The sequence below is a fragment of the Lagenorhynchus albirostris genome, chromosome X (assembly GCF_949774975.1).
Source record: "Lagenorhynchus albirostris chromosome X, mLagAlb1.1, whole genome shotgun sequence".
In the NCBI taxonomy this organism is placed as follows: domain Eukaryota; kingdom Metazoa; phylum Chordata; class Mammalia; order Artiodactyla; family Delphinidae; genus Lagenorhynchus; species Lagenorhynchus albirostris.
In genome coordinates, this window is record NC_083116.1 from 118,761,651 (window position 1) to 118,786,967 (window position 25,317).

General features: G+C 42.2%; 1 protein-coding gene across 3 annotated transcripts in view; it reads right to left on the bottom strand.

Annotated features, from left to right (window-relative positions):
- The window catches only part of TXLNG (taxilin gamma), a 52,021-nt gene extending 28,166 nt beyond the window's left edge, over positions 1–23,855 (bottom strand). For all 3 annotated transcript variants that reach the window (XR_009538482.1, XM_060137871.1, XM_060137870.1), the window contains exon 1: positions 23,705–23,855. Coding sequence is in view for 2 of the 3 variants with exons in the window: in XM_060137871.1 (XP_059993854.1) it covers positions 23,705–23,806 (102 nt within the window). In the remaining variant the exon portion in view is untranslated. The remainder of the gene's footprint in view (positions 1–23,704) is intronic.
- Between the last annotated feature and the right edge of the window lie 1,462 nt (positions 23,856–25,317).

Here is a 25,317-nt window from a genome sequence, read left to right on the forward strand (position 1 = left end):
CAATCCAGTTAATTCTACCCCTAGGATTTTACCCTAGTATGTACAGATGTGCAGCCAAAGGCCAAGAATGTTTAAAACCACACTATTTGTAATTGCCCCCGAATGAAATCAACCCAAATTTCTATCAACAGAAGAATGGATGCATTGTGGTGTGTTCATACCATCCAGCAGTGAGAACGAAGTACTGCTACATGCAGCAACAGGGATGAGTCTCATAGAATTTTGTGAGGAAGGTGCCAGAAGAAAACATACTACAGGAAACCATTTACATATAAAGTTCAGAAACAAGCAAAACTAATCAATGGTGCCAGAAATCAAGATTGTGTTCACCGCTGGGGGTGGGGCCTTCTGGGGTGCTCGGTAATGGTCTGTTTCTTGATCTAGGTGGGGTAACGTAGATGTTCACTTTGTGAAAATTCATTAAGCCTAAACCTTTATGATTTGGATACTTTTCTGAATGTATGTTTTACTTCAGTAAGGTTTATTTTAAAAGTTGCAATTTATATATTATTCCAGCATTATGAAGAACCAAAACAGAAATATTTTCCTCTGGGGAGAGAGATTAGAGATGCATTCTTTTCTGATACTACTTTTTAAAAAATGTGCCTGTTACACTTTTTCTTAAAAAAATTAATGCATTAAGGAGAAATGCGTTTTTTAGAGTTATGGTTTGATGCTACACTCAAATTCTTTCCAAAAAATTCTCTTCCATATGTAATGCAGTCCATAAAGCAGTATTTCTCAAATGTAATCCAGAGATATTAGGTCTACAAAAAATTACCAAGGATTTAGGAAATGTCTTTTGTTAAATTTCATTACTGCAGAAACTTCTTAAAGTCCTTGATAGGCCCAAATAACATACAGAAGTATTAATATCAAGCCAAATGCAAAGTGATCTTTTTTTTTTTTTGGCTGTGCCATGCGGCTTACAGAATCTTAGTTCCCTGACCAGGGACTGAACCTGGGCCCTCGGCAGTGAAAGTGCAGACTCCTAACCACTGGACCACCAGGGAATTCCTGCCAAGTGATCATTTTAATGCTACATTATACACAGAACTACTAGTCCCACCTCTATTTTATACCAAATATTAAACTGTCATATACTCGTTGGGCAGATGGATAACGTTAACAGAGATCCTTTATGCAAAAGCAATACTGAGAAGAAGAAAAAAAAAAAACCAACCTAGGGCTTCCCTGGTGGCGCAGTGGTTGAGAGTCCGCCTGCCGATGCAGGGGACACGGGTTCGTGTCCCGGTCCGGGAGGATCCCACGTGCCGCGGAGCGGCTGGGCCCGTGAGCCACGGCCACTGAGCCTGCGCATCCGGAGCCTGTGCTCCGCAGCGGGAGAGGCCACAACAGTGAGAGGCCTGCGTACCGCAAAAAAAAAAACCCCAACCCAGTGCTATTAATACCATCTTCCCCAACTTTTTAAAAATTAATTAATTAATTTTTATTTTTGACTGCGTTGGGTCTTTGCTGCTGTGTGTGGGCATTCTCTAGTTGTGGTGAGCAGGGGCTACTCTTCGTTGCGGTGTGTGAGCTTCTCATTGCGGTGGCTTCTCTTGTTGCGGAGCACAGGCTCTAGGCGCGTGGGCTTCAGTAGTTGTGGCTCGTGGGCTCTAGAGCGCAGGCTCGGTAGTTGTGGCACACGGGCTTAGGTGCTCTGCGGCATGTGGAATCTTCCCGGACCAGGGCTCGAACCCGTGTCCCCTGCATTGGCAGACGGATTCTTAACCACTGCGCCACCAGGGAAGTCCCCCCAATTTTTAAAAAATAATTTTTAAACCGATTCCCTGGAAACCATTAGCCCAATATTAAGAATAGGGCTACAAAACCACAATGCTGGCTTTAAACACTGATGAAAGTCTGTTAAAAGAAAATTAAAATGGAAGATTGCTTATCTCTAAGACAGAATTTCTCAGAAGCATAATGATAAATAAAACTCACAAAATACCAGAAAACATGGTGTCAAGCAATATCAAAAATATAATGAGCAAGCAATTTGTTGGAAGAAGCAGGAACATAAATAATTTTCACCAAGAAAACCCAAGGCCTCTCCTAAGATCAATTTTATTGAGAAGCCTACCTGAGGATTGGAATTGGTTATTTCTAGTTTCCCAGTTCAATTAGTGATTTTTCATAACACCTTTATTGAGATATAATTCACATACCATCCAATTCACTAGTTTTTAGTGTATTCACAAAGTTGTGCAACGATCACCACAATCTATTTTAGAATACTTTGGTCACCTCAAAATGAAACTCAGTACCCTTTTCAGCTATAAACCCCTAATCCGCCGAAAACTCCCAGCCCTAGGCAATTAATGTGCTTTCCGTCTCTATAGATGTGGTTATCCTGAACATTTCATATAAATGGAATCATACAATATGTGACCTTTTGTGTCTAGCTTCTTTCACACAGCATAATGATTTCAAGGTTCCTCCACATGGTAGCATGTATCAGTACTTAATTTCTTTTTATTACCAAATAATATTCCACTGTATGGACAGACCATATTTTGTTTATCCATTCATCAGTAGATGGACATTTAGATTATTTTCAATTTTGGCTATTATGATTATTTTCAACTTTGGCTATTATAAATAATTTTGCTATGAACATAAATGTACAAATCTTCGTGGGGACATCTGTTTACATTTCTCCAGGGTATATACCTAGGAGTGGAACTGCTGGGTCATATGGTCACTTTATGTATAACCCTTTGAGAACCTGCCACACTTTTTCTAATCGATTGCACCATTTTACATTCTCACCAGCAGTGGGTGAGGGTTCCAATTTCTCCACATCTTCATCGACACTTGTTATTGTCTGTCCTTTTCATTATAGCCATCATAGTTGGTGTGAAGGTATCTAACTTAATGACCAGTGATGCTGAGAACATTTTCATGTGCTTATTGACCATTTGTATACTTCCTCTGGAGAGATGTTTATCCAGATCCTTTGCCCATTTTTACATTTGGGTTATTTGTTATTTTATTTGCTTCATATTATTGAGTTGTAAGAGTTCTTTATAGACACTGGATACAAGTCCTTTATCAGAGGTATGATTTGCAAATATTTTCTCTTAAGACTGTCCTTCATTCTCTCAATTTTGGAGAAAACTCACAGTATATTTATTCACCTATTTCAAAATGCCATAGGTGATTTAACTGCAAGTTATGCTGGCTTTCAGATTAAAGGCATATAGGTCAATTACAACTACCAGAGACAGAAAAAAGACAGGTTAGAAAGGCCAAAATGTTCACCTAACTCAAAATAATAGCTGGTGGCAGGCTTCCCTGGTGGCACAGGGGTTAAGAATCCGCCTGCCAACACAGGGGACACGGGTTCGAGCCCTGGTCCAGGAAGATCCCACATGCCGTGGAGCAACGAAGCCCATGCGCCACAACTACTGAGCCTGCGCTCTAGAGCCCGCGAGCCACAACTACTGAGCCCGTGCACCACAACTACTGAAGCCTGCGTGCCTAGAGCCCGTGCTCCGCAACAAGAGAAGCCACCACAACGAGAAGCCCGCGCACCGCAATGAAGAGTAGCCCCCGCTCGCCGCAGTAGAGAAAGCCCGCGCGCAGCAATGAAGACCCAATGCAGCCAAAAATAAATAAGTTTAAAAATAGCCGGTGGCACTGAGCATAAATAAGGATGTTAAATTAATCTGTATAGCGCACAACCATCATATCTAACGTTATCCTTCTAATTTTATTTCATCATTATCTTTAGCTAACACTACTTCTTTTTTGTCTTTCCAGACACTCCTTTCACCTTGAAATTCCTGCCATACATATTACATTATCACTTATTTGGTATGTACATCCTCCTAGATAGCGACAGCTTATGCATAAAAGGTGCTCAAGTGCCAAATGAGTGGAAAACACGAGGGGCCAAAATGGCTGCTTAAAACAAGCCATGGGAAGTATCTATAGAGAAAAACACCACTATTATTATTTTATCATTAGAAGCAGGACAGTATTACATTTCCCTTCTCTCCTGTACAGTTAAGTTTGATTTATTCTTCACATTTGCTAATGAAAGACTTACTCTGGCTCTACAAAATCTTTTTGTTTATGAATAAGCCCAGTTAGAGCTGGGCTTGTTTCCAACCCTAGTCTACAAATACTCTTGATATAGTAGGCCCCAATTTTCCCCACTTGAGGTTCCGCACTGGACCATTTGATATGAAGCAAATTCTTAGGGCCAATAACTTTATTTAAATTGTAAATGATTTCTCAGCCTTCAACTCCTTAAGCAGAGAATTCTCTATCACATGGCCAATACAACTTCCTACTCTGCCCTCTTTGACACCCATTCTGGATGCCTTTGCTTGGTACACTCTCTTGGATAAACAACAGCAACAACAGCTAGCACTTATACAGCAAATACTACAGCCAGGCACTACTGTAAGCACCTTCCTATACTCACTAATTTAATCCTCACAATAATGTCAAGAGACAGTTATCATTATTATCTCTAGTTTACATGTGAGCAAACGGTGGCGTGGTAAAGTTAAGTACCTAGCTGAAGGTCACAGACAGTAAATTGCCCAGCAAAGATCTGAACCCTGGCCAACTAATTTCCGAGTCCACGCTCTTAACCACAACGATGTACTGCTTCATGAGTCACCTTTGTCTACTGTACAAACACCCTTGTCCTGACCGAGCCGTCTTACAGAAGTCTATTTGATAACGGGGAGAGATGTTCCCAAAGTATTATATATAAAAAGAAATTACAAAATAGTATGCACCATGTATTATGTATATATACACAGACACACAAAGTATTGGGAGGAAATACATCTAGAAACAGATGAATTTGGGAATTCCCTGGAGGCTCAGTGGTTAGGACTCTGTGCTCTCACTGCCTGGGTTCAATCCATGGTCGGGGAACCAAGATCCTACAAGCCACGCGGCCCAAAAAAAAAAAAAAACAGTTCAAAAACTTTCACTTATGCTCCTTCAAATATTGTTGAAGCTAAAGAACCACCTTTCTTTGGCTTATTTTGTTTAAAAGAGCTTAAATGTTTTTAGTGATGGTTGTTCTTTTACTAAGACTGGTCTAAAGGAAAAAACAAAAAAGCCAACAACCACATTCACTCTCAAATTATTTCAACTACCATCTGCTTAAACCAGCTTGAATGCCTTTGACCAGTGCCAGACACATGCTGAGCGCAGACACTCCCTGTGGAGAGCTGGGCGGCCACAGGAGGGGCAGGGGGGAAAGGCTGTGTACACAGATGCATTTCCCCATCCCCGCCAGAGGTCCTGAGCTCGCCTCTAGTTCCCAAAGAGTCTCGAGAAACTTATCAAGTAGGTAAAGGTAAACCTTCAGAACCTACAAGCCCCATTACCCCATTTAACCTTCTCCGCGCCACTGAGAGGTGGGTCTTAGGAAAATGAGACTCAGTGACGTGAAGTAACTTGCCCAAGATCATATTCAAGTCAGTAAAATGGGCCAGTAAAACTCAAAACCAGGTCTGTCAAATTCAAGAGCCTATGTTCTCTCCATTACATCACTCCTTTCCCTTCACACATCAGCCTTGGAAAATGAAAGTTCAAAGTCAAACAAAGAAATCGGAGACATTAAATGTCTAAAAATACATACCATGCTAGATATACCAGCACGAATTTAGGAAAACATTGGGAAAGAGCTGGAGAGTTTTTAGCAGTAATTAACTCTGGGGTTTAGGGAGGCGACACAACACTAATTTGGGAGTAGAGACATCTTTAAATAATTTTAAGTGATTATATTTAAGACATTGAAGGTTTTTTTTTAAAAAAAAACTTTTTGTGTCTTAGGATTAAACTAAATTATCTCTAAAAATCCTTTCAACCCTATGTTTCTAATAATTTCCTCTAAGAGTCATCAACGACGAAGCAGGAATGTGAAGACAGAGCGCACGCCTGCCTGGCCTCAGACACCAGGCGCTTCCCACTCTCAGCATGGCCACGACCAGCCTTATTTGGTTTTGAAAATATGAACCTCTTTTGTAAATGTTTCCAGTATTTTGAGGGGCTTTTACATTTCCAAATACAAATTTTACAAACAAACCTACCCATAAAACTTACATTTTCATATGCTTTTTTATTTGTTATTTTTTTAAATAAGTGGTTGGAGTTGGTAGGTTCATGTGCTTTTTAAATTAGAAAAGTGGCAGAAGATCTAAATAGATATTTCTCCAAAGACCCAAAAGGCACATGAAAAGATACTCAACATTGCTAATTATTAGAGGAACGCAAATCAAAACTACAGTGCGGTTATTACCTCACACCAGTCAGAATGGCCATCATCAAAAAGTCTACAAAACAATAAATGCTGGAGAGGGTGTGGAGAAAAGGGAACCCTCTTGCACTGTTAGCGGGAATGTAAGTTGGTACAGCCACTGTGGAGAACAGTATGGAGGTTGCTTAAAAAACTAAAAATAGAACTACCATATGACCCAGCAATCCCCCTACTGACATATACCCTGAGAAAACCATAATTTGAAAAGATACACGCACCCCAATGTTCACTGCAGCACTATTTACAATAGCCAAGACATAGAAGCAACCTAAATGTCCACTGACAGATGAATGGATAAAGATGTGATACACACACACACACACACACACACACACAATGATATACTACTCAGCCATAAAAAAAGAAGGAAATAATGCCATTTGCAGCAACACAGATGGACCTAGAGATTATCATATTAAGTGAAGTCAGAGAAACACAAATATATGGTATCACTTATATGTAGAATCTAAAAAGACGATACAAATGAACTTATTTACAAAACAGAAACAGACTAACAGACATAGAAAACAAACTTATGGTTACCAAAGGGGAAAGAGGAGGGAGAGGGATAAATTAGGAATTTGGGAGTAACATATACACCCCACTATATATAAAATAGAAATAAGGACCTACTGTATAGCACAGGGAACTACACTCAGTATTTTGTAATAACCTACATAGGGAAAGAATCTGAAAAAGAAAATATATTTGTATAACAATCACTTTTTTTTTTTTTGGCTGCGTTGGGTCTTTGTTGCTGCGTGCGGGCTTTCTCTAGTTGTGGCAAGCGGGGGTTACTCTTCACTGCGGTGCGCAGGCTTCTCATTGCAGTGGCTTCTCTTTTGTTGTGGAGCACGGGCTCTAGGTGCGCGGGCTTCAGTAGTTGTGGCACCTGGGCTCAGCAGTTGCGGGACACAGGCTCTAGAGCGCAGGCTCAGTAGTTGTGGCACACAGGATTAGTTGCACCGCGGCATGTGGGATCTTCCCGGACCAGAGATCGAACCTGTGTCCCCTGCACTAGCAGGTAGATTCTCAACCACTGTGCCACCAGGGAAGTCCCTAAAAAATTTTAAAATGGCGTCATTTCAAACTGGTAAAGGAAATAAGCGATTTGAGATATCTCCCAAGTCATATGGGGGGAAAAAGTGATAACCCATCACACCCCTCCAGATATATCAAGATTGAAACGTGAAAAATGAAAACCACAAAGAACTAGAAGTTCAAAGTGAAACTTTGGGGCTTCCCTGGTGGCACAGTGGTTGAGAATCCGCCTGCCGATGCAGGGGACACGGGTTCGTGCCCCAGTCCGGGAAGATCCCACATGCCGCGGAGCGGCTAGGCCCGTGAGCCATGGCCGCTGAGCCTGCGCTCCGCAACGGGAGAGGCCACAACAGTGAGAGGCCCGCGTACTGCAAAAAAAAACAAACAAAAAAGCAGTATTATATTTTTTCACTATTCCACCACACCCCAGCCTCAGAGTCTGAAGAGTTGCAGGAGTTTCTTTCGAGTCATTTCAGGTCATCTTCTCCCTTCACCCTGCTCAACAGACCTCTGGGTCTGTCCCCACAAATCTTTACACTACACCTTCTCCTATAGTAGGAACACGATCTACTAAGCATGAATTTTTGTAGCCGTTCTGATATATCTCCTTCTTAAAACAATTATGAAAACTAAAATATCTCATTTAAACTTGGCCTCAATCTATAACTACGGCTAGGACATCTACCAAATCATTTTACCAGTTGAAAAAAAAATAGGTTCAATCATGGACAGTTAACTCTTCCCAAGTAGAATCAGACAGTCAACAGCTAAGCCTATACATAGAACACACAAAAGAGGGTTAACATACTGTATATAAGGCTAAGTTCTGACTGAAGGGAGAAAGGAAAAAAACCTAACATTTACTAATTGCTATGTGGTAGACATTTAAAATACTTTATTTAGTTGAGCCTTACAATTCTAAGACAGTGAGAATATTACTTCATTATACAGATAAACTAGGGAACAAAGTAGGAAGTGAGTGAGGGAAAAAAAGCCATGATTTGAGACCTACATGTACTGAGCCTGGTATGAAAGTAGTGTTTCTATGTCCTAAAGAATCACATCTGAAGTTAAGAAACGTGAAAACTACCCAAATGTCCATTGATGGTTGAATTGATAAATAAAATATGGTAAAGGCATACCTGGTTTTATTGTGCTTCACAAATATTGCGTTTTTTACAAATTGAAGGTTTGTGGCAACTCTGCATGGTCAGATGACGATTAGGACTTTTTAGCAATAACGTATTATTTAATTAAGGTATGTACATTGCTTTTTTAGATATAACACTACTGCACACTTAATAGACTACACTATAGTGTAAACAACTTTATATGCACTAAAAAACCAAAAAATTCGTCTGACTCACTTTATTATGTTATTTGCTTTACTGTGGTGGTCTGGAACTGAACCTGCAATATCTCCAAGGTGCACCTGTATATACGTACATTAGGATATTATTCAACCTTAAAAAGGAAGAAAATTCTTTTTTTTTTTTTTTTTTTTGCGGTACACGGGCCTCTCACTGTTGTGGCCTCTCCCACTGCGGAGCACAGGCTCTGGATGCGCAGGCCCATCGGCCATGGCTCACGGGCCCAGCCGCTCCGCGACACGTGGGATCTTCCCGGACCGGGGCACGAACCCGGGTCCCCTGCATCGGCAGGCGGACTCCCAACCACTGCGCCACCAGGGAAGCCCAGGAAGAAAATTCTGACACATGCTACAACATGGATGAACCCTGAAGAAGACATTATGTTAAGTGAAAAAAGTCAGACACAAAAGAACATAGTATGATTCCCCTTATATGAAATACCTGGAGTAGCCAAATTCATAGAGAAAGAAAACAGAATGGTGGTTGCTTGCCACGGGCAGGGCAGGGGGAATGGAGTACAGAGGTTCAGTTTGGGAAGATTAAAAGGTTCTGGAGATGCATGGTGGTGTAGCTTGCACAACACTGTTAACCTCTTAATGCCAATGAACTGTACGCCTAAAAATGGTTAAAATGGTAAATTTTATGTTATATATATTTTACCCCCACCCCCCCAAAAAAATCATGATGAATCACAATTTCAAATATTCAAGTCTTTAGCAAATAAAATCTAACTTTATACTGGTCATCAGGAGTTAGTGTAAAAATATTCCAGTTGCTAGAATTACTGAATTGCTCCATTAGCAAGATAAAGCAGTTGAGTCAGTAATAAATGGTATGCCACATTCCTCAGAACAAGTCTTAGGAAAAGGCCCATGAAAAATAAGCCTATTCTCTTCTGACAGAATACAGAATAATCTTGGGAAAGATGAAACAAGAAAGAGCAGTCCCCACTTCTGATAAAACCAGAGGGCAGGGCTTCCCTGGTGGCGCAGTGGTTAAGAATCCGCCTGCCAATGCAGGGGACACGGGTTCGAGCCCTGGTCCGGGAAGACCCCACAGGCCCCGGAGCAACTAAGCCCGTGCACCACAACTACTGAGCCTGCACTCCAGAGTCCGCAAGCCACAACTCCTGAGCCCACGTACTACAACTACTGAGCCCGCGTGTCACAAATACTGAAGCCCACACGCCTAGAGCCTGTGCTCTGCATGCAAGAAGAGAAGCCACTGCAATGAGAAGCCCGCGTGCTGCAACCAAGCGTGACCCCGGCTCACGACAACTAGAGGAAGCCCGCGCACAGCAACGAAGACCCAATGCAGCCAAATAAATAAATAAATAGATAGATAAACAAAATTTATTACCAAAAAAACCAACCAAACACAGGAGAGCAGCTAACAGCAGCCAGGTGGTGACCAGGACATTTTAAAGCTTCAGAACCCTGGAAGGCTCAGGAATTCTGAGCTACCTCTGAAGACAGAAGAAGAAATTGGTTATCAGGTGGGCAAATAGCAGTGTCTGCCACAGTTTAAAACAAAATGAAGGAAGAGCAGTATAAGCGTATTCTGAGATACAGAGGCAAACAGATGAAACTGCTAAGGATGTAAAATGGTGGTTTCTGGGAAGTGGGAAGTGGGAATTGGGATGGGGACAAGCAGTTCGGGGTTTTGCTCTTCTGAAAGCCTTGCGTCATTTGACCTTTAAAATTAGGTATATACATCACTTAGATTTTTTTTTTTTAAGCTGCTTTTGAAATGGGTATGGGGGAAAAGGCATGCAAGCATGGGAATATAAAGTTGTACAAACTTTCCGAATGGCAGCTGGGTAATATGTTTCTAAAATATGGGAAACATTATTAGATATAACCCACATTAACAAAAGCTCCCTGGGGCAATCAATAATTTTTAGGTATGCAAAAAGACCCTGAAACCAAAAAGTTTGAGAACTGCTGCCCGGCTGCAGTAGAGGAGGAACAGAGAAAGACGAGAGGCCAGCTCAGTGAAAGCATGGTCTGAGAGGGCTCCCAAACCAAGCAGATCCATCTCTAGGGAACACACCCTGGGACCGGGTGGGAGGACAGAGAGAAGAGTGTCCTTTCCTTCCTGTTCAACCACACCTAACAAATCAGCCTCTTTCCCTTTTGGTTAAGTCACTACAGTACCAATCACTATAATCCACATGGGTGGTGAGGGAGAATTGGTATAAGCCATTTTCCCTTGGCCTTTCTTTGTTGCTCTGGTTCATTCAAAAGCCTCTCCAACAGTAGTTGATATACTTCCTTGCTGAATCCTCAGAACTGTCTTAAAGGCAGGTATGATGAACAACAGCCTCAGTGATCAGGTAATCTTTTTTTTTTTTTTTTTTTTGCGGTACGCGGGCCTCTCACTGCTGCGGCCTCTCCCGTTGCGGAGCACAGGCTCCGGACGCGCAGGCTCAGCAGCCACAGCTCACAGGCCCAGCCGCTCCGCGGCACCCGGGATCCTCCAGGACCAGGGCACGAACCCGCATCCCCTGCATCGGCAGGCGGACTCCCAACCACCGCGCCACCAGGGACGCTCCAGGTAATCTTAAGTAATGTGTCCAGTCACGGACCTAGGACCTAGAAAGCAGAGACTGAATTCTCTTCTTTCTCTATAATATTCCAAAGAGTATGTTCTTCCAAAGTATGTTAAAAATAAACAAGTGTGGTGATGGCCACACAATCTGAATATACTAAACACCATCGAATTCTACCCTTTAAGTGGATGAATTGTATGGCATATGAATTATACCTCAATAAAACTGTTAAACAAAAAATGAATGAACACGAGCAATGACAGAGTTCTGAGGAAGGACACAAATTGGAGGCAAGGTAAGTTTAGGAATCATCCCAACTTTTTGTTTTGTTTTTCCCTGCACAGCTTGTGGGATCTTAGTTCCCCAACCAGGGATTGAACACAGGGCCCTGGCAGCAAGAGTGCCGAGTCCTAACCACTGGACCACAAGGGAAGTCCCAAGGAGTTGTCCCAGCTTCTAACTTTAGGCAGCAAAAGGCTCCAGAGTGATGTGTCACAGCATGTAGAGGACAAGGGAGCACACAGAGGCATTAATTAGGTAAATGAGAAGAAAAGAGGGGCAAACCAGTGCTGAAGTTAGGGCAAAGGCAACTGATTTCTCCCACTGGTGAAGAAGACAAGAAGGAGCCAACAGAAGCAAGAAGAACTACAGTCCTGCAGCCTGTGGAACAAAAACCACATTCACAGAAAGACAAGATGAAAAGGCAGAGGGCTACGCACCAGATGAAGGAACAACATAAAACCCCAGAAAAACAACTACATGAAGTGGAGATAGGCAACCTTCTAGAAAAAGAATTCAGAATAATGATAGGGAAGATGACCCAGGACCTTGGGAAAAAATGGAGGCAAAGATCGAGAAGATGCAAGAAATGCTTAACAAAGACCTAGAGGAATTAAAGAACAAACAAACAGAGATGAACAATACAATAACTGAAATGAAAACTACACTAGAAGGAATCAATAGCAGAATAACTGAGGCAGAACAGATAAGTGACCTGGAAGACAGAATGGTGGAATTCACTGCTGCAGAACAGAATAAAGAAAAAAGAATGAAAAGAAATGAAGACAGCCTAAGAGACCTCTGGGACAACATTAAATGCAACAACATGCACATCATAGAGGTTCCAGAAAGAGGAGAGAAAGGACCCGAGAGAAAATATTTGAAGAGATTATCTCAAAAACTTCCCTAACATGGGAAAGGAAATAGCCACCCAAGTCCAGGAAGCGCAGAGTCCCATACAGGATAAACCGAAGAAGAAACACGCCGAGATACATAGTAATCAAATTGGCAAAAATTAAAGACAAAGAAAAATTATTGAAAGCAGCAAGGGAAAAACGACAAATAACACAAAAGGAAACTCTCATTAGGTTAACAGCTGATTTCTCAGCAGAAACTCTACAAGCCAGAAGGGAGTGGCATAATATACTTAAAGTGATGAAAGGGAAGAACCTACAGCCCAGATTACTCTACCCGGCAAGGATCTCATTCAGATTCGATGGAGAAATAAAAAGCTTTAAAGACAAGCAAAAGCTAAGAGAATTCAGCACCACCAAACCAGCCCCACAACAAATGCTAAAGGAACTTCTCTAAGTGTGAAACACAAGAGAAGAAAAGGACCTACAAAAACAAACCCAAAACAATTAAGAAAATGGTCATAGGAACATACATATCGATAATTACCTTAAACGTGAATGGATAAAATGCTCCAACCAAAACACACAGGCTTGCTGAATGGATACAAAGACAAGACCCATATATATGCTGTCTACAAGAGACCCACTTCAGACCTAGGGACACATACAGACTAAAAGTGAGGGAATGGAAAAAGATATTCCATGCAAGTGGAAATCAAAAGAAAGCTGGAGTAGCAATACTCCTATCAGATAAAATAGACTTTAAAATAAAGAATGTTACAAGAGACAAGGAAGGACACTACATAACGATCAAGGGATCAATCCAAGAAAAAGATATAACAATTATAAATATATATGCACCCAACATAGGAGCACCTCAATACATAAGGCAACTGCTAACAGCTATAAAAGAGAAAATCGACAGTAACACAGTAATAGTGGGAGACTTTAATACCTCACTTACACCAATGGACAGATCATCCAGACAGAAAATTAATATGGAAACAGAAGCTTTAAATGAAACAACAGCCCACATGGATTTAATTGATATTTATTAAGACATTCCACCCAAAAACAGGAGATTACACTTCCTTCTCGAGTGCGCACAGAACATTCTCCAGGATAGATCACACCTTGGGTCACAAATCAAGCCTCAGTAAATTTAAGAAAACTGAAATCATATCAAGCATCTTTTCTGACCACCACGCTATGAGATTAGAAATGAATTTACAGGGAAAAAAAAGTAAAAAACACAAACACATGGAGACTAAATAATACATTAATAATTAACCAAGAGATCACTGAAGAAATCAAACAGGAAATCAGAAAATACCTAGAGACAAATGACAATGAAAACACAACAATCCAAAACCTGTGGGATGCAGCAAAAGCAGTTCTAAGAGGGAAGTTTATAGCTATACAAGGCTACCTCAAGAAACAAGAAAAATCTCAAATAAACAATCTAACCTTACACCTAAAAGAACTAGAGAAACAACAAACAAAACCTAAAGTTAGCAGAAGGAAAGAAATCATAAAGATCAGAGCAGAAATAAATAAAATAGAAACAAAGAAAACAATAGCAAAGATCAATAAAACTAAAAGCTGGTTCTTTGAGAAGATAAACAAAATTGATAAACCATTAGCCAGACGCATCAAGAAGAAGAGAGAGAGGACTCAAATCAATAAAATTAGAAATGAAAAAGGAGAAGCGACAACAGACACCACAGAAATACAAAGCATCCTAAGAAACTACTACAAGCAACTCTATGCCAATAAAATGGACAACCTGGAAGAAATGGACCAATTTTTAGAAAGGTATAACCTTCGAAGACCGAACCAGGAAGAAATAGAAAATATGAACAAAGCAATCACAAGTAATGAAATTGAAACTGTGATTAAAAATCTTCCAACAAACAAAAGTCCAGGACCAGATGGATTCACAGGTGAATTCTATCAAAATTTAGAAAAGAGCTAACACCCATCTTTCTCAAACTCTTCTAAAAAATTGCAGAGGAAGGAACACTCCCAAACTCATTCTATAAGGCCACCATCATCCTGATATCAAAACCAGACAAACATACCACAAAAAAAGAAAATTACAGACCAATATCACTGATGAATAAAGATGCAAAAATCCTCAACAAAATACTAGCAAACAGAATCCAACAACACACTAAAAGGATCATATACCATGATCAAGTGGGATTTATCCCAGGGATGCAAGGATTCTTCAATATACGCAAATCAATCAATGTTATACACCATATTAACATGTTGAAGAATAAAAACCATATGATCATCTCAATAAATGCACAAAAAGCTTTTGACAAAATTCAACACCCATTTATGATAAAAACTCTCCAGAGGGCTTCCCCGGTGGCGCAGTGGTTGAGAGTCTGCCTGCTGATGCAGGGGACATGGGTTCGTGCCCCGGTCCGGGAGGACCCCACATGCCGCTGAGCAGCTGGGCCCGTGAGCCTGCACGTCCGGAGCCTGTGCTCCGCGATGGGAGGGGCCGCGGCAGTGAGAGACCCACGTACCGCAAAAAAAAAAAAAAAAACCTCTCCAGAAAATGGGCACAGAGGGAACCTGCCTCAACATAATAAAGGCCATATACGACAAACCCACAGCAAACATCATTCTCAGTGGTGAAAAACTGAAAGCATTTCCTCTAAGACCAGGAACAAGACAAGGATGTCCACTCTCTCCACTACTATTCAACATAGTTTTGGAAGTCCTAGCCATGGCAATCAGAGAAGAAGAAATAAAAGGAATACAAATTGGAAAAGAAGAAGTAAAACTGTCACTGTTTGCAGATGACATGTTACTATACATAGAGAACCCTGAAGTTGCCACCAGAAAACTACTAGAGCTAATCAATGAATCTGGTAAAGTTGCAGGATATAAAATTAATGCACAGAAATCTCTTGCATTCCTATACACTAATGATGAAAAATCTGAAAGAGAAATTAAGGAAACATTCTCATTTACCACTGCAACAAAAAGAATAAAATACCTAGGAATAAACCTACCTAGGGAGACAAAAGACCTGTATGCAGAAAACTATAACACACTGATGAAAGTAATTATAGATGATACCAACAGATGGAGAGACATACCATGTTCTTGGACTGGAAGAATCAATACTGTGAAAATGACTATACTACCCAAAGCAATCTACAGAATCAATGCAATCTCTATCAAATTACCAATGGAATTTTTTACGGAACTAGAACAAAAAATCTTAAAATTTGTATGGAGACACAAGAGACCCCAAATAGCCAAAGCAGTCTTGGGGGAAAAAAACAGAGCTGGAGGAATCAGACTCCCTGACTTCAGACTATGCTACAAAGCTACAGTAATCAAGACAATATGGTACTGGCACAAAGAGAGAAACATAGATCAATGGAACAAGATAGAAAGCCCAGAGATAAACCCACGCACCTATGGTCAACTAATCTATGACAAAGGAGGCAAGGATACACAATGGAGAAAGGACAGTCTCTTCAATAAGTGGTGCTGGGAAAACTGGACAGCTCCATGTAAAAGAATGAAATTAGAACACTCCCTAACACCATACACAAAAATAAACTCAAAATGGATTAGAGACCTAAATGTAAGACCGGACACTATAAAACTCTTAGAAGAAACATAGGAAGAACACTCTTTGACATAAATCACAGCAAGATCATTTTTGATCCACCTCCTAGAGTAATGGAAATAAAAACAAAAATAAACAAATGGGACCTAATGAAACTTCAAAGCTTTTGCACAGCAAAGGAAACCATAAACAAGACGAAAAGACAACTCTCAGAATGGGAGAAAATATTCAGAAACGATGCGACAAATGATTAATCTCCAAAATATATAAACAGCTCATGCAGCTCAATATTAAAAAAACAAACAACCCAATCCAAAAATGGGCAGAAGACCTAAATAGACATTTCTCCAAAGAAGACATACAGATGGCCAAGAAGCACATGAAAAGTTGCTCAACATCATTAATTATAAGAGAAATGCAAATCAAAACTACAATGAGGTATCACCTCACACCAGTTAGAATGGGCATCATCAGAAAATCTACAAACAACAAATGCTGGAGAGGGTGTGGAGAAAAGGGAACCCTCTTGCACTGCTGGTGGGAATGTAAACTGATACAGCCACTATGGAGAACAGTATGCAGGTTCCTTAAAAAACTAAAAATAGAATTACCATATGATCCAGCAATCCCACTACTGGGCATATACCCAGAGAACGCCATAATTCAAAAAGACACATGCACCCCAATGTTCACTGCAGCACTATTTACGATAGCCAGGTCATGGAAGCAACCCAAATGCCCATCGACAGACGAATGGATAAAGATGTGGTACATATATACAATGGAATATAAGCCATAAAAAGGAATGAAATTGGGTCATTTGTTGAGACGTGAATGGATCTAGAGACTGTCATACAGAGTGACGTAAGTCAGAAAAAGAAAACAAATATTGCATATTAAAGCATCTATGTGGAACCTAGAAAAATGGTACAGATGAACCAGTTTGCAGGGCGGAAATTGAGACACAGATGTAGAGAACAAACCTATGGACACCAAGGGGGGAAAGCAGCGTAGGGGTGGGGGGGGCGTGGGGGTGGGGGTGGGATGAATTGGGCCATTGGGATTGACATGTATACACTGATGTGTATAAAATGGATGACTAATAAGAACCTGCTGTATAAAAAAATAAAATTAAATTAAAAAAATTTTTTTAAAAAGGAGCCAACAGGTCTGGAAAAGGCCCTGTCAGAATGCAGCTTCTCTGGCTGCACGCTCTCTCCAGCAGGGGTTTGTGCTACTATCTCTAGTGGTTGGTGCTAACATCTATCTTCGACTGGGCACATCGTTTGCCTTTTAATCCAAGGATAATGGCACTCGATTTCACATTTAACTTCTATGGCCATTTCTTTTATTAAAAGGAAGGGTGCTGGACTCCATAATTTGCAAAATCACTTCTAGCTCTAAAACTGTAGTTCAGTGATGAGCAGCAATCTGAGAGATACCTGTATTAGCCTGAACACCTATCTAGGTGGCAAAAGGATCAGAAAATAAGATGTTAATTCCCAAAGCTCTCTAAACCCTCTACCTTTTAATTCATCCAAACTACACTTGGAGGTGCCTTTGCAGGGAGTCAAAAGCACACTTCCTAAATCAAATATCTTAAGGTCAACCTGGGGCCTAAGGCAATGAAACAAAAGCTATAAGGCTCAAAATTCCCTGGGTTCCTGGATTACAATAGCTTTCCTATACCCCCAATGACCTAACCCCACCCTTTGTAACTTGATTTCATTCAGCAAAAACCATTACTCATTTTACCTATCACCAAGTTTTACTCACATTCAACGAAGAGCACATTTTTATTTACCATCCTCAAGAAATGTGTTTAGAGAGCACAAGAGACATGGAATATGGCTAATGGCTTTGGAGCCCAGAGACCCCGGCCTTTGAATATACCACTTACTACCTCGTGTGTTGCCATAGGGAGGTCAACCTCTCAGTTTCCTGATCTGTAAACTAGAGATGCACAGTACCTACCTCCTAGAGTAGTAAGATAAGCTGTAATGAATATATATTGCTACCATGCAGAACTGTTTATAATATGTGAATAAGGATGCATTTGCAAATTATGCATTCTCACTTTTAAATATGATCCACATGTCAATCTAAAACATCCTTGGGACTTCCCTGGTGGTCCAGTGGGTAATACTCCACACTCCCAATGCTGGGGGCCTGGGTTCGATCCCTGGTTGGGGAACTAGATCCCGCATGCATGCCGCAATTTAGAGTCCACATGCCACAAGTAAGACCTAGCGCAGCATAAATAAATAAGTTTAAAAAATGAAACATCCTTAACGAAACGTGCTTCTAAGCTACTGGCACATCTTCCTCAACAAACCATTCTACTTTGACCTGAATAGGGAAAGAAGAAAAATGAACAAGTGGTAGTTTAGCAATATTACTCGTGGCAGACTACAGAGTAGGAAGTGGGGGTAATGGGGGTCGTCCTGGGGACATTTTGGAAATGTAACACAGAATGCAAACCAGCATCCTGAGCAAAAAATGTTAATAAAATTATGTTGCCAGCACAACAGGACAACAATGGTCATTTTATATATCTTTTCCTTCAAGTAATAAAATTTAAGTAGTTTTAAGTCCCAAGAGCATTTCAACTAGGAAATAAATTGAATCATAAAAACATACTCAAGGTTCAAACCCTTAAAGGGTCACCTAACCTATTTTATCCTCTTCTAGAAATGCCCCACTTGGGAAAATTTTAAACATAGCTAATTCTCAATGTTGATGAATACTATATTAAACTTGTATACCACTTTACACACTTTAAATACTGTCACATCCATTACATTAACTAAAAGTTACTGATAATCGTGTTAGAACCAAACAAAAAGTAATTGGGAAGAAGGGGGGTGGGGGGGGAAGAGGCAAAGGGATTTCTTTGGGATATTAGGTTAGAAAAGCGCAAACTGTCCATGCAGTAGGGTACATCAGTTGCGTTATCAATTACACGATTATATACCAGCTCTAGGCCAACTTCACCAACTCTGAGCTGTGTTATTTAATTTGAGCAAGATTTGCTGTTGTTGTTTTGACTGAGCTTCAGATGCCTTATCTACATATCTAGGGATACCACCTATTCTGCAGAGGTAAGGAAGATATCAGAATGCAAGCACATTTTAAGTGCTGAGCACAATGCAGGAAACAGTGAGAACTCGAATTCCTTTCCTTTGAAGTACAACTCTCTGCAAAGTGTAAAACCTGAACAGCATATCTACTGAAAGGAAAACTATTATAGTGACTCCTTCTGTGAAGAATCCCACACAAAGGGAAATCACATGTGACCTGTTTTATGGAATCTGGATTTGGTATATACACTCCTAAATAAAACTTCTCTAGTCAAGACCGATATAAATGACACAAAATAACATATACAACACCTTCCAGTAATGTAATAAATAACTGTGGCATATTACGATCTATGAATGTGGTATTGCTAGAGGGATGTGCTGTATCTGGTCTGCTCTCATGACTGCTTTGCCCGTTTGGTTCTCCATGAAAATAAAACTTACCAAAGTTTGCTGATAGAATTAGATGACAATGTCGTAAAGAGAAGATCACTTTGATTCTTATTACTTAATCTCTGTGCTAGAAGAGTGGAAATTCATCATCAAGTCCGCAAATGGGGAGAAAAACAAGACAACGAAATGGTTTCTTCCTACCCCATACTCTCGCCCCACCCTGACCTGATTTCTCCTCATTAAGTCTATCACTGAGAGATTCTGGGAAGAGTGAAGGACACAAAGGTTGGAAGATAGATTTACAGAATAACACCCTAAAAGCAAGAGAAACGGATCTTTCATATATGCTAGCCTCCCCACCAAGTAAAATTCTACATGCCCGGCACTGGGCTGAACGTGTCACATCAACTTCTTTTTTTTTTTTTAATTTTATTTTTACTTATGTATTTTCGGCTGTGTTGGGTCTTGGTTGCGGTGTACAGGCTTCTCATTGCGGTGGCTTCTCTTGCGGAGCACGGGCTCTAGGCACGTGGGCTCAGTAGTTGTGGCGCACAGGCTTAGTTGCTCCGGGGCATGTGGGATCTTCCCGTGTCCCCTGCATTGGCAGGCGGGTTCTTAACCACTGCGCCACCAGGGAAGCCCTCAACTCTCATACTTCACAACAGTCCTATGCGGTAGGGATTAGCATCATCGCCACTTTACAGATGATGCAATTGAGGCTTAGAAAGATTGCGAAACCTGCCCAAGGTTGCACAGCTAATAGGTGGCAAGAGCCACGGACGGGTCTTGACTCCAAATCCATACTATTTGCCCACTACCACGCTACTTATTACTGTAGTGTAGATGAAAGGGTACTTTCCACACTCAGCTTCACCCCTTGGGCAAATCACTTGACCTTGCTGAGCAATTTGTCATCTATAAATGAGGACAATGACAGTTGCCCAGCCTTCTCCACAGCACCTGAGTGATGCTGAAAGACTTAATGTATGTGCAAAAATATGCTATAAAAACTATAAGGCAACATGTAAATGTAACATTTCATTAATCTGAGCATAGATTCCATATATCTTTATCCTTCCTATCTGACCTGAAAATAAGTTTTTAAGAGTAGTTAAATAATTTTTAACACTCCCAAGCAAAAATCTAGGGGGAAAAAAATCAACCTTAGACATTCTGGAAAAGGCAAAACTATAGAGACAGTAAAAAGATCAGTGGTGGCCAGTGGTTTGGGGGAAGAGAGGAAGGGATGGAGGTTCTTAGGGCAGTGAAACTGTTCTGTATGATATCGTAATGGTGGACACATGTCATTATACATTTGTTAAAACTCTTAGAATATAAATAAACAGCACCAAGAAGGAACCCTAATGTAAACTATGGACTTCAGTTAATAAGAATGTATTAATATTGGCTCACCAATTGTAACAAATGTACCACAATACTGCAAGATATAAATAATAGGGGAAAGGGGTGTGGTGTGAGGGGATAAATGGGAACTCTGCAATTTATGTTAAATTTTTTGGTAAACCTAAAACTGCTCAAAAAATAGTCTATTCGTTTTTTGAAAACTCAACCTTATAAAACAAATCCTAGTAAAAATACAAACAAACAAACAAACAAAAAGAAACCCCACAAATTCTACACAAGGATTTAGGAAGTACTATGAAGGAGCTTGGTGTTCTAAAAAATGCCTGGAATACTTGACAATGTAATATCCCATCTTTTTAGACCAGTGCTGTCCAACAGAACTTTATGCAATGTGCAATGATGGAAATATTCTAGATCTGCTCTAACACAGTAGCCGCTAGTCACATTGGCTACTGAACACTTGCAATGTGGCTAGCATACTGAGGAAGGGAATTTTTAATTTTACTTAATTTTAATTAACACTTAAATAGCCACAGGTGCCTAGCGGCTATCACATCAGACAGCAGTTTTAGACAATTCAAGAGACTCTTAGAAATGTACTGTAATGTTAAAAGAAAAAAGTCACCTTAAGAGACCATCCAAATAGCAGTAGTTATGAAACAATGCCACAATTACCTGAGGTCAAGAGTGACTAGATGGTTAAGACAAACAGGAAGCAACAAAGCCCATCTCCAATTGTTTCTCACTTTTAAGTCCCATAATGTAACCCAAAAGTGACAAAACGGTCACTGTTCCTTTAATTCCTTCAATATTTTCAAAACAACTCAATTAGTTAAACACCATTTCTGCTTCCTGAAAAATAGGGCTGAGGTCAAGTTAGAATTACGAATATATTTTCAAGCTAGTGGCTCAGAGGAAATAAAAAACGAGGGGTCCGAAGAAAATAACTTAAAAAGTGACTTCTGCAAACACAAGATATTCACCCAATTTTTTAAAACGAAAATTCAGAAACTAATATTTAGCCATGTATTTCAATTCCACGTCATAGTCAATTGTAAATCAAAAGGAAAAGATGCCCAGAAAAGCCTGAGCAAAGAAGAATGGTGCCTGAGTAAGTAAACAAAACTGAGACAGTACAGACACACCTGACTATTCTTATCCAGCTGTTAAGCAGAGAACTGCGTCAAAGGGTCATTACCTCTTCGTCGTTTAAAATGCTAGTTGATTAAACGTCAGTTCCTAGTGCTGACTTTTTATCCTTAGGCTAGGGGCATAAAAAGGAACTCATATCCTCAACTGCACTGGCTTTTTATCGGAGTCCTCCCCTGGGGGGCCTATGAAATCAAACCCTGAGATTGAGGCTCCCCACCCTCAGGGAATAAGTGAGGTGTCCAAAGTGACAGTGTTGAATCCCTAGAGTTCCGTTCGGTCCAGCTTCTTTTTCAGTCCTTCAAGTACTGGATCTTTCTTTTAGAGTACAAAGAGAGGGAGAGAAAGACAGGTAATTGAGAAGCAGTAACACGCTCATGAAGACAGACGTGAAAACACCTGACCTTAGAAACAGGCCTCGAAGAGCTAATTTTTGACACTCTGCGCAGAGGTAAAGCGAACCTTTGTTCTTTTTTTTTTTCAAGTTCACGAGTCGCATTAGAAAAATATTATTTCGTAATTTCCAACAGGAGTGATCTTTAAGAGTATTCAAACGCATAATTAAGTGACATTAAACAGCCCCGAGTGATCAAGCACGACGTCCAACAACTTGAATGTTTCAATCTGTTCAAACGCAAGGAACGAGACGGGTTTCCACCTTTCCAGTCTTTTCCCCGCACTTCTCTCTTCCTGGGCCCTGAAAGCCCTGTATCCCGTTTGTTGTGCAATTTTTTTCGAACTCCACCCACTGACTCCAGAACAAGTGGAATTCTCCCATTCTGAAGGTCGGGATTTTCCTCCAGAAAGGGAGGGAGACACTGAAAACTCCTTGACTTGAGTCAAATAAGGCAAGGGGAACAATCCAGCCCGACTCCCAGATTAAGAGAGACCAAAGGCCAAGCTGGGGGAGGCGCTCAAGTTTCCGCTCACCAAGGCGGGGGGGGGGGAGAAAGAAAGAAAAGGGGCAGAAATAAAGAGCGAGAAGGGGAAGGAGGGAGGGCTGGATTGGGAAGACCGGTTATCCGCGATGCTGCTCCCAACTGTGCGGGACCCAGGTCCTCCAGCATCTTCTCCCCACGTGCAGCCAAGCCCGTGGCGCCCACAGAGCAGCCGCTGGGCCTGGGTCCCGGGGGCCGAGAGGCCCGGCTCGCCAGCCCGCGCAGTGGCGGGGAGCGCAGGGGGGCGGGGGAAGGGGGCGCAGCGCAGCCCCGGCTCCCGCGCGGTTATCTTACTGCGCAACAGCCTCGCCCGCGCCGCCCGGGCGCACCCAGCAGCGCGCCCCGCGCACCTGCCCGGCGCGAGGAGGGCGAGCCAGCGACCCCTGGCAGCCCAAACGGCGGCGCCCAGCGCTAGGAGCACTGGAAGCACGCGGAGGGCGGGGGCTGGGAGAGGGAACACCTGGCGCCCGGGGCCCCGCGGCGCCGGCCGCACGTGGCTGTCACACCTGGCGCGCCCCCGCCAAGCACCCCTTCCCCCTCCCACTCGGCTGCGCCCCCTGCCCTCACTCCCGCCCCCGCCTCAATCCCCAACCATCGCCCCCTCCCACCCCATCCACCCCGGTTCCACTCCCCTCACCTGCTCCCACCGTCGTCACCCTGGGAGCGAAGAGGGCCGATGGTCGTCCCGTGGCTAAAGGTAACCCGGGAGAGTGAAGAGGTGCACCCCGAAACAGCTAGCCCCAGCATTCCCCGGGCCCAGCAACAACGCAGGCACCCCCCAGACTGACCTTCTGCCGCGGGCTGCGTCGCCGTCCGCCCCGTCCGGCCTCAACTGCCTCCTCGGCGCCGCCGCCTCTTCCCCGCGAAGCCTCTTCTACCCGCGTCGCCATGAGGTGACGGCAGCAGCCAAACAAGCAGCCCGACAAGGGGCACGGAACCTCGCAGGGCCTCGCGCCCCACCCCTGAATCCCCCAGCCAATTGCCGCATGCAAGGCTCCCCACGTGACCGGAGGAGGTTGGCCCCTGAGGGGACGGAGCGGGTTGGGGGTGGGGAGCATCGAAGCCGGGGCTGGGCTACTGCAGGGCCGAAGGGCGAACAGAGGCCGCGCGAGCCTGCGCGAACGAGGAAAGGGACTCTGGAGCGGACTACAATCCCAGCAGGCTGCGCGGCCACGGCTCGCAGACCCGGATCAGGATTGGAGCGTAATGCGGCGTTCTGAAATGGGGGAAGAGTATCCACTGTGCTGCGCGTGCAGCCTCCTGGGATTTGTAGTTTTCTAGGGGCGATGTACCGGTACCGGAAGGTACTGCTTATCATCCTGCGGGAAAAGTTCAGAAATAGTTCAGTGTTTGGGAGGGAGCGTGGTCGGGGACGCATTGTTCTGCTTTTGTTTTGGTTGCTCTTCTTCGGAACAGAGCCCGAATGATTGGGGGATGAGGAGAAATACTTCGTGACTTTCAAGGCGGGAGAGTTGTAATGGCTTTCAGAATTTGAGGTTTCTGGCTCGACACCTGTCCCGAGTCCTGCCCCTCCACCAGAGCTCTCAGCACCGTTCAGCGGTCCCGAGCTCCTGCGGGGTGGGGGCTGCGTCATATTCACCTTGGCTGAACCGCCCGGGCTTCTAGCACAGTTCTCCTCCCTTAGTTGGCGCTTAATACACATTGAACGTACTGGCTTCCTCCGCCAGTTGTTTCGTTACTGAAATTTTTTAACAAACTCGGTTTGCTGAATCGATTTTTTTTCCTTGACGAGATTAGGGCGGGGATGGATTTTTTTCTCAGGCATACTCCCTATTTACATCTGATGGAACCAGATCTCCAATGACCGAGCTTCTGATAGTCACAGAGCGTCATGAAATCCTGACATGTTGCCTTAAATAACTCATTATGAAAATTTGTGTAAATCCTATGTCATTTTTTATGAGAGAATACTAAGTAGTGGTGTCAGGCGCCAAAAATTTAATAACTTACGTGAGAGTAAATTTCAATATTGGGGAAATTCCTTCTACTAATTTTAATTATTTCTGTAAATTTGGGGAAAGTACCATTATTTTATTTCACAGGCAGAACACCTCAGTCCAGCTATGAGATTTCAAAACTAGAGCAGCAGATAATGAACCCATACCTAGACACTATATAAAGCTGATGACCTCGGCCACTATTCCTCACCTTCTTAAAGGCAAAAGTCCCAGTGAGATGCAGAAAAAATCTATCGGTAATGCTGCCTCTAACCCGCCTGGGGAATTGAGTATTAAAATGCACCATAGTTAAATTATGGTACAAGAGAACACCATGCAGCTACTAAAAATGATAAACATTTTTTAAATTGACCTAGAAAATATACATAGCACAGTGAGCTTAAAAAAAATCCATTTTCATAGAATTGCCTGTAGGTTTATAA